Raw genomic sequence first — 13197 nt, forward strand, 5'->3', positions numbered from 1 at the left:
CTCTCTATTAGCCGTCTCGTGAACCAGCCAGTCCTATAATGAACACTCTAGGGACTTGTTCCTAATTGCGGTTTCGGTGTAGGTCATAAAGAGCAAGTTCTCACTATGCTAAAAAGACGACGCCGTTTGTGAGACTCGATGAGACACAATCGATCAGGAATCAAAAATGTGTGGACACCTGGCCATAAGATCGGAGCATAAACTCTGCTGTTGTGTTCAGTTCCACAAACATCCCCAAACAACCTATTACTATTGAAGAGCGAATAATCTGATGAAAATGCTAATAAGCGAACCCTCAGCCCTGCTAGCATGCCTACATCAGCCGTCCCTGACGTTAGCATGGAATTATGCTGTAAGATTTTTGTAGCCGTAATCAGATTCGGTAAAGGATGTGGGAAAATCAGTCCTCTTATGGAATTCCTGAAGGAGAAACCGGGGGAAAAATTCCAACAGTTTTACAAACAGAGAACAGAATCACGTGACAGAAACACTTTAAGACACGGACATGTGGACGAACAGGACGTCTACACACACACACACACACACACACACACACACACACACAGATGATGCAGCAGCAATCTTTGCAACCGCATTCCTTAAATAAACCAAAAAAGTGATCAAGAAAAGTAAAAAAAAAAAACAGGATGGAGTCATGTACATTAAGCCAGTGGGGTTAGTATGGATGGTGTGTGAAGCAGACGACAGAGAGCCATGCAGTAACACCACGACGAGAACTTCTCCGGAGGATGCTTCTAGCCCAGAACCTACCATACACTCTAACATGCCACAAATGACTGACTGAGAGATGACATGGTTCTTTTTTTTTCTTTTTTTTTTTGTGGCAATAAAATTCTTTTTATGCCATCTGCATTTAAATACTAGCTGATGCAGAACGGCGAGGGGAGGGGCTTAAGGGGAAAAAAAGGAGATAATATTTACCATTCTTTCACACAACTTTCTTAATAATAATAATAATATTACTTGTTTAATTCTTGGATGGCAAGAAAAGATTTTGTTGCCAGTTTCTTTTTTATTTTTATTAGAAATGGAAATTTGAAGCCCAAAATGAACAAATCAATAAAATAAAAGAAATTTCGACCAACACCAACAAATCATGCGGCACAAGATGAGGTGAGACAACAGGAACGTCGTAGCCGTGGAACAGATGATGAACCCAGCAGACATGAATAAACAAAAAAATCCAAAACAAAAAAAAAACAGAACGACGGACCTTGAAGAAAAAAAAAAACAGCCAGACAAACATGCTAAAAAAAGCAAACCAAACCAAAAAAAATCAACCCCTAGAACAAGAGCGTCTCATGCAGCTGTCCAACATCAATTGATGGGGTTAGAAATGATGGCATGAATTTCTGTGTAAACGTGACTGGATGATTGGGGCCCTAGCGAGATCAGGAAGTGCTCCGACTGTCTCCAACTATCTCGACTAAAAAAAAAAAATGAAAATTTGACAGAAATTGGGATTGACAGTCAGGAGTGAAACTGGAAGTCAAGTGATGTTCTGACTCGTCTGTCTCGTCTACGCAAAACATTCATCACGTCTAATTTATAGAGGACAAAGCGACGTTTGTGTGTGGGGCTCGCTAAAAGCCCTCCAACCTTTACACAGCGATAATTGATGAGTGTTTTAGAGAGCGATGAACTCCGGGGCACGAGGCGCTCTACAGCTATACATTACCATCCAGCTGCCTGATACACTGCCGTTACTTCCACTGCGATAACTTACGACGTGCTCGGATTAATATTATATGTAGAGCACTCGGGGAAAGTGGAAGGACGTGAGCGCTGACTCTCATACAAAATACCTCTTTTCATTCACATGCGGGAGAAATGCAACTCGACTGATTCATTAATGTTTTATAATAAAAAAAAAACATTTTTATCTGAGAAATGTAGATTAGTAAATAAATAACAAATTTCTTCAATAATGTTACAATATAATTAAAATCCCCCAAACTGTATGATATTCGGAATCTGAGTGACTGATAGTGAATTTCATTCAGTCTTTTTATTTTATTTTTTCTGTAATAATTTCAAGATTGATCTAGCTACATGATTTTTAAACAACGATTCGAGATCTCTTTCACGAAGGGAAGAAAAAATGTAGAATGATTCCAAACATTCTCACTATGTGATAAAACGTGAAAATGTTTTTGTTTTTTGAGAGTTTTACAGAGAGAAGACAGACGAGACATCGATTCTTTAACGACTACAAAAAAACGCCAAATCCCAACTTCTTTCAAAATCATTCTGAATTTAATTCTGATTCATATTTAGATGTTTATATATTTTTTGTAATAATAATATATTATTTGGATCGAGGGGAAAAAATTCTCAGCAGAATAACTTGTTCGAAAAAATACATAAAAAAACAAAACAAAACAAAATGAAAACGAAAAAAAGAGAAACAATTTGTACACAGAAATTCGATGATATCTGTTCTCTATTAAAATGCTTAACTTAAGCCTCAGAATAATGAGGGAACCAAAACAAATCAGAAACACTAATTCCATCACAATTACTCGTCTACAGATCACACTATAAATTGGCGTGAAAGGAAACAACGAAAAATAAAAATTGAGACATCTCAAAATGTATCATGTAAAATGCAATCCAGTGTCACATGACAAGAAAAACCTCTGATTATGATACATTTTGAAGCATCAATGCAGAGAACATGTCACGTCTCGGTACTAATTTTGCTCGTACATCCTCATGAGAGATGGGGAAGACAAAATTAGCAGGAAATGTGAGCATGTTAACCACTTCGGAAAACCCCATGGCCAAGTGTAGCTCGTAACAGGTTGCCGATTGATTTCCAGGGGATCTATAAAGGCTAACTGAGCAAATTTTTACAAATAGGCTCGTGCCTGAATGAATGACTTGCTTGGCTTGTCTTTGCTAGACAGGAAGTTGGCTTTGCTTAGCTAGACAGGAAGTTACACTTTATCAATCCATGGGGGGGCAGCGATGCTTTGAGGATCTGATCCTCCGTTGCAAAATGAAAGACCACCACATAGGAGCAAGCAGAATTAAACTGACCTAGCCCACCTGCGTGCTCGAAGTTGCACTCCTCCAGGTCCTCGTCGTCGTTGGAGCACTCGGCTGACGTGACAATGTCGTCTGTGCTCTAAAAAGAAAAGATAGAAATATGGGATTCAGACTGAGGTGACCTTTGCATCACATTCATTAGGTTTCATAAAGCTGACACTCTTCAGACTATTCCTGGCTTTTATTTTATTTTGAACATTAATAAAATAAAACAGAATTTTGATAAACATTCCTATAACCTCATTTACAAGAAAAGTGTCTATTGTAGTCCATTCGGTGGTCCCTGTGACCTGAACACATTCATCCCCAATGTAAATGTTTGGAGAAGTTGCATCATCCAAATTTGCAGAAGATCAGGGGAGCAAACATTTATGATATTGAGGTGATTATCAGTTATTATCAATAATCTGTTATTAGTTCAAATTAAAGGTGTAAGAAATGTAAAGCATGTAAAGCATTAGAAAGTCAAACTTAAACGCTACTGTAGTTAACCACATTTTGTGAATTTGTCCAACTATCCATCCATCCATCCATCCATCCATCCTCACACACCAATATCCATCTGAAAATTAATCAGTCAATCAATAAATCAATCAAACTAATCAATCCATCCATCCATCCATCCATCCATCCATCCATCCATCCATCCATCCATCCATCCATCTATCCATCCATCCTCACCCACCAATCTCCATCTGCCATCTGCCAATCAATCAATCAATCAATCAATCAATCAATCAATCAAGCTGGCAATCCATCTATTCATCACCATTCATTCATCCATCTATCCTTTTATATATCCATCTACCTATTAATCAATCAAACCATCCATTCGTCAATATGCATCTGTTAATCCATCTATCTATCTATCTATCTATCTATCTATCTATCTATCTATCTATCTATCTATCTATCTATCTATCTATCTATCTATCTATCTATCTATCTATCTATCCATCCATCCATCCATCCATCCATCCATCCATCCATCCATCCATCCATCCATCCATCCATCTATTCACCCATCCACCCACCCATCAATCTATGTCAAACCAACCATCCATCCATCTTCACGTATCAATCTCCATCAGCCAATCCATCCATCCATCCATCCATCCATCCATCCATCCATCCATCCATCCATCCATCCATCCATCCATCATTCTTACTAACCTCTTAGGACAACCTGAAAAAAAAAGAACTGATTGCAAGCTAATTTTTACTGCAAATCTTGAAATCAACCCCAAAAACAAGACCCACATAAATCTGCAGGAACATCGACCCTAAAAACCTGCAGTTCCCCAAACCTGCACTTCCATTCCAAAGCTGTAGTTTATTTTTTTTCTTCAAACTCATTCCAAAGAAATGCTGCCTCCGATCATTTCTGGCCGTCACCTCCATTTGGTATTTTAATAGTTTGCTTGCATTTTTATTACAGTTCATCAGTGCAGTGGAGAGGAGAGCGGAGGTCTGGATCCAGCGCTGGAGTCTGAGATTATCAGTGCTCACAGCCTGCATCGCCTCTGCCTCTGATTTACCCCCTCTTCAAAATCTTCAGTACCTCACACCAACCCGAGCTGAGAGCTCGTTTTTCACACACACACACACACACACACACACACACACACACACACACACACACACACACACACACACACACACAAACACACTTGGCATGTCTTTATTAGGTGCAGATTCGAATGCAGGATAAAATAAGTACTGTCATAGAGCAGGTTTATGAAATTATAAATAACAGAAGACGTAATGGAGAGTACTCTCATCTGTGAAAGCGCACAATCATAAATACCATTGGCTTTGACTGGCTAATAAATAAGTACCCCCTCCACCCTGCCCCACAACACCCACAGCCACCCCCATCCTCACCTCAGCCCAGCTATTACCAATCCACTTCCTCTCTGCATTGTTGATGGCTGTGGATGAGTGAGGAAGAGATTTTTGGTCAAGCTGAGCGCTAGAAAGCATTTGAATGCGCATCAGAAGGGTGCGAGATGGCAGACGGGCGTCTCTGTACGCCGGAGCGCTGTGGAATATTGCTCGCAGTAAATATAAAATTATTCATTGAATTTATATTTAGTGTGGCAAATGACTCATCTTGCTGCTGAAAGACAGGGAGAGATGGCAGATGCAGGAGGTGATGAGAAAGGTAATTGACTGATTCCAGAGAAAATTTGAAACCATCTCCGGTTCTCCGCTCGCAATGAGAGACGGACGCTAAATATCATAAACGGCTTAAGAACTCTGACCTGCACAGGTTAAACGCTGCCAAGGAAAAGAAACTGAGCTGCCAGAGTGAGAAACTTCAGGATTTATAAATAAATATTTCATACATAAAATAAACAACTAGAAATAATTCATTATTCCTTTATTTAACTGATTCATTGATTAATCCATCCATCATCGGTCCATCATCTACTGTATTTCCATCCATTCATCTATCCATCATCATCCGTATTTCCATCCATCCATCCATCCATCCATCCATCCATCCATCATCTACTGTATTTTAACTTTTCAAGGGCCCAGCGGTTGCAGCCTGGTGGTGGTGGTGGGATTTGACTTTTGACCTTCTGATCCAAAGTCCAATGCCTTAACCAGTAAACTCCCATCTGCCCATTATTTTTTATTATCTATCTATCTATCTATCTATCTATCTATCTATCTATCTATCTATCTATCTATCTATCTATCTATCTATCTATCTATCTATCTATCTATCTATCTATCTATCTATCTATCCGTCCGTCCGTCCGTCCGTCCGTCCGTCCGTTCGTCCGTCCGTCCGTCCATCCACCTTATGATATTAGTACATATGTCCTAATGACGGTTCTTTATGACGACTTACACGTACCGGAATATTGATTTACAACTGGGTGTTTAGGTTTGTGACAGTGTTTATGAAGGGCTTATCCAGGCATGATGCAGAGATCACATCTGAGTAAAGTCTTATTAAATGCCTTCTGAAAAAAAAATCCAGAAAACACCAATATAAGAAACTGTCTCCTGTATATTATTTTCCTGATGTTCTATATTCAGTGCAGTCGAGTTTCTGCCGTTTATAATCATTTATTTATAGCAGGTTTTTTTTCCCCCTGCCAGACAGAAGAAGGACTTATTCCTGCAGAAACAAAGGGAAATAGTTTTTTAGTATCACTGCAAAGGTTTTCAGAGCTTTTCTCTGCACTAAGGCTTAATCACATCCCTTTTCTTAAACCAGCCTGACAGTGACAGGAAGTTTATATCGAATTCCAGGGAGATTAGCCTCTTTATTTTCCCCTCCGAATGCTTCCAAAGCCGTGAGAGTGTAATGCTTTATGGTGTCTAAGAGATAAGCAAATCCACCTAAATCCATTCCATTTATTCTCAGCGTTGGATCAAATGATTCATTATTTAAAGAACAAATGATTTTCTAAATCAAGATTCCAAGCGTTTATTGATTCCTCGCGGTATCTCTTGATAAGAGCCGAACAGGCCGTGCTGAGACGCTCCGTGTGTCTTTTAGTTCTATGTAAATGATCAGGACCTTGAGTTCAGATATAGAGAATCGATAAGGTCTGAAGTGAGTCTCTTTCAGCTTTTAGCACTGAACACTGACCAAAGAGAAATCCACAAGCTTGAAAAAAAGAGCTTCAAAAATGTAAGAAGTGTAAAAAAGTGTGATGAATAAAGAAAGATAGGGTGAAGCTCGGCATTCATTAATACAATAAAAAAAATCAATTATTGGGCATAAAAATAAAAATAAATAAATAAAATGAACCACTGTGCTTTCACATACAACACTGCAAGGGCCATAAGAAAGGAACTAGAGTTAGCGCAGTGTCACTGTGGCTACTCATCCGGTACATGCATGAAAACGCTAATAAGTTCATATCGCTAACGTTAGCCGCTAGCCACTCCCTGGTTAGCGGCTAACGCTAGTGCTATGGATTCTTTAGTGCCCAGCTTCAAGAATTTCTTTTAAAAGGAAATTTCGAGTGAGTGAATGATTGAAGGATAAAATGAATGACACACACACACACACACACACACACACACACACACACACACACACACACACATCTATCTATCTATCTTATTTACAATATTGGCGATATTGCACATTATAAATCATTGTAATTTGGGCACATACAATACTTTAAAAAAGTATTTTAAACTTGAATAAGTGCAATTTTTGTTTGCATAATGATATTTTCTGCTGCCCCCAGAGTAACCGCTGGCCCCTGCCCTGCCACCCCTATAAAAAAATCCCTGCATCCACCACTGGGCAAATGTACAGTAGCAGATTATATCAATTTGTGTGTTTCTACCAAAGTACAAGGCACATTCAGAGATTTATTCTTTATAAAATTATCAAATTAAAATAAAGAAATTAATAAATAAGTTATTGGCTCACGATCATCACACTGACAAAACCTGATTTAAACATACATTTTCTCTCCCGCGAATACGAACGCTTTACAATTCAGTGCTGGAGTACAGTATGAGAATAAATGCACTCTTGATGAGGGCCGAGATTTAGTGATGGGCTCACGGGCCACTCGCGGTGAAGTGCACACATGCTGAAATGTGATGACGGCTCGTTTGGGGGAACGCTGACGTTTCCTCCACACCAACGCTTCTCTTTCAGTAGGCAGAATTTGTTCAAATAGCCTGTGTTTCCGGTGGAGAAAAAAAAAGTGTTGAAGTGTTGAATTGCTTACTCTGGGAATAAATCTCAAAACTGCACACAGTTAGCATGCTCACTAATCGCTAATCTGCTGGTAAAACCGGTAGTGTACAGCAAAAAAAATAAAATAGCGCACACAATTACTACGGACGCATCGGTAAACAAGAGAAGCTGATAACTCTGCAATACGGCCAGAGACTCCAATCCTGTCGAGATAAGCTCATTGTGCATCTTCTGTGACTCTGCATCAAAAGCTAGCCGTTTTATAAAAAAATAAATAAAAAAATCCCTTTTCTGCATTAACCCGAATCTATTTTGGTGTCAAGGCTCCCCTCAAGGTAAGAAGCTTGAAAGTTGAGCTTGAATGAGCGTAGGATGAAAACTCAGGAACGGAAAAAGCTTATTTTTGGAGCTGCATTCACATTTTTTCTCCGAACTTAAATCTGATAATGATTCATCAGCAGTGTTAGCAGTATTGAGTCTGATATTTACTCATAATCATATAATTGTTCAGATACCAACATGGGCGATGTAAACCTAGCGCATGTCCTGGTGCTAACAAACTGATGAGATGGAATGAGAGTTACATTATCTGGATCGGTTTAATGCTCAGATCAGACATCACGCTGCGCTCGGTGGAAAAATAAACAAGATGCACCAAAAAAGATAGTAACAGAGAATCTGTTGTACACGAAGGTAAGCAGTTCACTTCTGCGAGCACTGAGCACTGCTGAGATGCTTTCCACAGTGCAATGCATACAAACTTAGCACTAGGTTTTCATCGCTAGCAACAAACGCTAGCTAAATGAGTGTCTATGGTAAAGGTAAAAATGATAGCGCTTTGCCATAGACTTAGACATAAACACTTCAAAGTAGTTACATAGTTTAGGAAATAATCACACCCTGGGGTGGTGCAGGGGTCCTGTGCTCTTTCCAGACATAAGAGGTTCTTTCTAAACAACATTCGAGGCACATAACTGTTTAGAACGTCTTTGAATGTAGGAGCATGAAATTTTGGCGAAACCCAAACCTGTTCCAGTGTGACAACGCCCATCCCATGTGCACAAAGGCAACTCAATGAAGATCTGCATGACATGGGTTGGAGAGGAAGATCTCCCGCTATAGAGGAGCACCTTTGGGATGAATGTAAACGCTGACTGGACCCCAGGCCCCCTACCTGACACCCCTGTAGCTGAATGAGCACAAACGACCACAAAATCTAGTGAAACATCTTCCTACAAGAGTAGAGATTATTGTAACAGACTAAAGGTGGTATGGGATGTTCAATAAGAAAATGGGATGTTCAGAAAGGAGCACCTGAAATCGTATGGTTTGGTGCCAACAAACTTTTGGTCATGTAGTGCTCACACTTATAACTTAGTGAATCTAGTAGAGCTGCATCATTGCTACAGTTTCGGGAAAATGAAAACTCCTGGACAGGACAGAGTGCAGAGGCGGTGTAGCTTCACGAGCTGCTATTTTAGGGTGTAAATGGTGCTGGTTTGCATTCAGCTCCTGGCCTTGAGCCTATGCAAATCGACTTAATCAATGCAGGATATTTACCGTGTCTCGACTCAGAGATAACTGACAGCCCCGGCCTGAGCGGTGCCAAGAAATATTAGTATCCTACTGGGTGCAGAAAGGGAGCTGAGGGATGATGGAGCAGAAGAGGAGCAGCAGCATCTCAATTAGAGAGACTGAGTTTCGCTAAACAACAGCAAAAAAAACAAGCAATGATCCTCAACAAAGCTCTACAAAGGTCAAACAAGGTGGTAGATTATATTAAAAATAAACCGCTAGCATGCGTCTAAAACTTTTCCTCAAAGCCGGCTTTTCCTCTGCATTAGCATGAGTGCAGAACGCAGTGTTTTGCTGACTCCTGACCTTGAATGGCTTCCAAATAAAGCCCTCGGCACACATTTTCCTGAGGAGATAAGTACTTCTATTGACACGTGTGTTGGTAGGAGGACATGGCTGGCAGAGCAGAGGGCTCATTATTAACGCTTGCAGCAGATGTTGACTGGAGAGAAGAATCGAGCAGAAGGTAAAGGAAATGACGACAGATGCACACGAGGTAAAGCGTGGACACAATGTCCAAGGTTAAAAGCAAAAAAAATAATAATGAACAGGTACGATAAACGGGGTTAAAAAAATCATTTGCAAAAGTGTATCCTGTTAAAAAATGTCTCGAAAAGTGCACAAAGAAACAGCGAGTGAAAAATTGCTGAATGATTGTTTTCTCAATGAATCGTGAAATTGTGGGAAAAAATATATTCTTACATTGTAAACAAAAATTCGTAGGAAAGAAAACAAAAATAAATGAATCCTATAAACTATTAAAACAGAAAATATAAAAATGGTAATAAAATTATACAATAATAATAATATAATAAAATTTAAAATTATAAATAATAAAACAAAAATTTATAAATAATAATAGAAATACAAAATGCCAAAAATTTACTGAATTCCTATAAAAAAAATCCTTTAAAAAAAGACACAAAAATAAATAAATTCTTTACTTTTTTCCCAAATAAAACTAAATAAAAATGTAATCAATTATAAGAATCAAATAATAAATAAAGAAAAGAAACATACAAAAATAAATAATAAAATAAATAAATAAATAATACAATCAATGAAAAAAATTATTTGAAAAAAAAAAGGTGAAAATCATGAACAGTTAAAAAAAAATGAATCCTGTGAAATATTTTACATGTAAAATTAAAACCAAAAAACAGTAACTAATGAAATGTAGCTTGTGTCACATCTCACACTAATCATCACTAAGTTCAGATTCATCTTCATTCAGAAGGTCAAATCCTTAACCTCTACACTAACGTAGGTCCTTTCATCGCTCTTTTAACTTCTAACTTCTGTATCACTTAAAAAATAAAGTAGAGTATATTTAAGTCTAGTCTAAAACAAAGCTCCATTGTTGCTCGTCTTGTCGGGGTGAAGTTGTTTAATGGAGGTCAGAGAGCTGCTTTTGTCCGACGTTCAGCGTTTAAACTGAAATTGCGTCTGAGTGAAGACGTCCTAAACCCATTAGGCTTAAACGCGTGCGGTTTATTATTGAACGCCTCCGCACTTATCCTCCTATTTAACTTGTCACCTGACAAAATGGAAAGTAAAAAAAAAACATATATTCTCATTCAAAATAAAAGAATAAAAGCGATTATTTTCCCTGCAACCCCAAAATGAATGTTCTAGATGAATGTTTTAAATGAATTTAGAGCGATGGCATTTTTTACGTCAACATTCCCAACACTCGCAAAATAAATATTTACAGATTGCACTCAGCTCAGACCCACGGCCGAATCCATCAGAGTGTCCTCTGTGGAAAGCCTGCAGACGTACATCAGCGAGAAAGAACACCCGGAGTGTGATTTAAAACGCAGGACGCCGCGGGTTGTTCATTTCACGCCGGTAGCCCCACTCCTAATCGATTAGTGAGCAGCGAGGAAAGCGCTGAGAGTGGAATAATCTAGCAGATTTAAGAAGTTCCCCGTGTCATGTTTTTACGCTGGGGCTGATTTAAAGGGTCCCGATGGTCAATGCACTTGAAGATGTATAGATTAACTGTGAATTATAGGAGTTCAATTATAAGGGGTTAAAACACTGACGGATAATCTGGACTTCTTCATCCTTTAACATAAAAAACATGCTGAGTAAGAAAAGAAACGAGCTCCTGCTTCCACCTCAGAGTGGTTTATTCTTCTTATACCACACCAGTTTCCTCTAATATCATCACAGTTTCTTTATTTGTTTTACTGAAGTATGACAGTTTTCTTTTACGGTTACATCTAATGTAACATTGTAACAGAACATGATGTTACATCACAGCAGCAAGAAACTGTTCCCTCATCAAACACTCAGATTTTCCACTCATATACGAAGTCCAAAAAGCATGTGTGTTGTCAGAACCATACACATTTGTGTATCTTGTATCGAGCAGATCAAATGTGGTGCTTTGAGTCCAATTCTCTCATACTGAACACTGGATGTTCTACATGGCATGGCATGGTAAAGAGTCTCTGAGGATTTGAGAATTTGAATTGTTGCTCTCCACAAAGATGCTGTGGCTGTAAGAAGATCAGTAAAACCCTGACGGGTTCCACTCGGGAACAGACCTCGCGAGGGTCCATCAAAGAAGTCGAGTCCTGTGTCAAGTGCAGAAGCTGCTACACAGATGCATGAGTGCTGCAGCGTTGCTTTAGAGAATGCACAAGCGGAAGGTCCGCTCGTCAGTGCTCAGACCGTACACTGCACACTGCAACAGGTTGGTTTGCAGGAAGGAAGGAAACCGCTCCTGAAGCTGCTCACAAGAAAACCTACAAACAGTTTGCTGAAGAAAACCAGTTCAAGAGCATGAATTACTGAAACCATGTCCTCTGGTCTGATGAGAGTGAGAAAAACTTGTTTGGCTCAGATGGTGTCCAGCATGTGTAAGGGTGAGGAGCACCAAAAAAATTGACCATCAAGCATGGTGGTGGTAGCATCATGGTCTGGGGCTGCATGAGTGCTGCTGGTACTGGGGAGCTGCGGTTCATTAAGGGAAACATGGATTCCAACATGTACTGTGACATTCTAAAGCAGAACATAATGCTGACGCTTCAGAAACTGGGCCTAATGGCAGTTTTTCAACATAGTAACGATCCCAAACACACCACCAAGATGACAACTGGTGAAGGTGATGGAGTGGCCAAGTATGTCTCCAGACCTGAACCCTATTTAGCACCTCTAGGGTATCCCCATGTGTCTAACACACAAGCACACTTGTGCTCACACAAGATATTGACACTTTGGACACAGTTTTGACATGTTCACTGAGGGTGTACTTACTTTTGTTGGCAGTTATTTTGACAATAATGGCTGTATATCAATGTATTTTTAGAGGGCAGTAAATCTGTACTGCTGTATGAGCTGCACATCGACTCCTCTAAAACAGTTTTTTCCCTTAAACATATGATAAAATGGTTGCTGATATATAAGAGGTGTACTCACTTTTGTGAGATATTGTATACACAAATTGTTTTTTGCCTAAGAAAACATAAAAATCCTTCCAGCGAACCCATGAAGACGTTTCTGTCTCGGCTGCTCCGAATTCACGATTTTTGCAAATGAAAAATAACGAGGCCCTGTCTCATCGTTATCAGCTTTCAGTTGATCTCCTCAATTATTAAGATTTCAATCAAGCGTGTAATTAGGATTAGGATAGATCTCACGGCACGTCCTCATCGGGATCGTGTTGAGCGATTTAGCATGGCTTTGAACACGACTCGGAGAGAAAGTCAAACGGTGACAATCTTTTCTAGGAGAGATAATGATCCGGACCCACGTCTCCGCTGGGAACGCTGATGCGATCGTGTCCATCGCTGCTCTGACAGGCCGAAGAGCGAGCGACTTGTCTTACACACCGAATCGATAACACTGGAGAA

At 39.4% G+C, this 13197-nt stretch overlaps 1 protein-coding gene across 7 annotated transcripts in view; it reads right to left on the minus strand.

The window, feature by feature from the left end:
• Nucleotides 1-13197, minus strand: part of nrxn3a (neurexin 3a) — a 299346-nt gene that overhangs the window by 11851 nt on the left and 274298 nt on the right. For 5 of the 7 annotated variants that reach the window (XM_083551015.1, XM_083551016.1, XM_083551017.1 and 2 more), the window contains one exon: nt 3064-3151. In XM_083551015.1, coding sequence (XP_083407141.1) covers nt 3064-3151 — 88 coding nt within the window. The remainder of the gene's footprint in view (nt 1-3063; nt 3152-13197) is intronic. The other 2 variants (XM_083551020.1, XM_083551021.1) reach the window with 1 other exon arrangement.

Source organism: Silurus aristotelis (genome assembly GCF_946808225.1).
Source record: "Silurus aristotelis genome assembly, chromosome: 9".
In the NCBI taxonomy this organism is placed as follows: Eukaryota; Metazoa; Chordata; class Actinopteri; order Siluriformes; family Siluridae; genus Silurus; species Silurus aristotelis.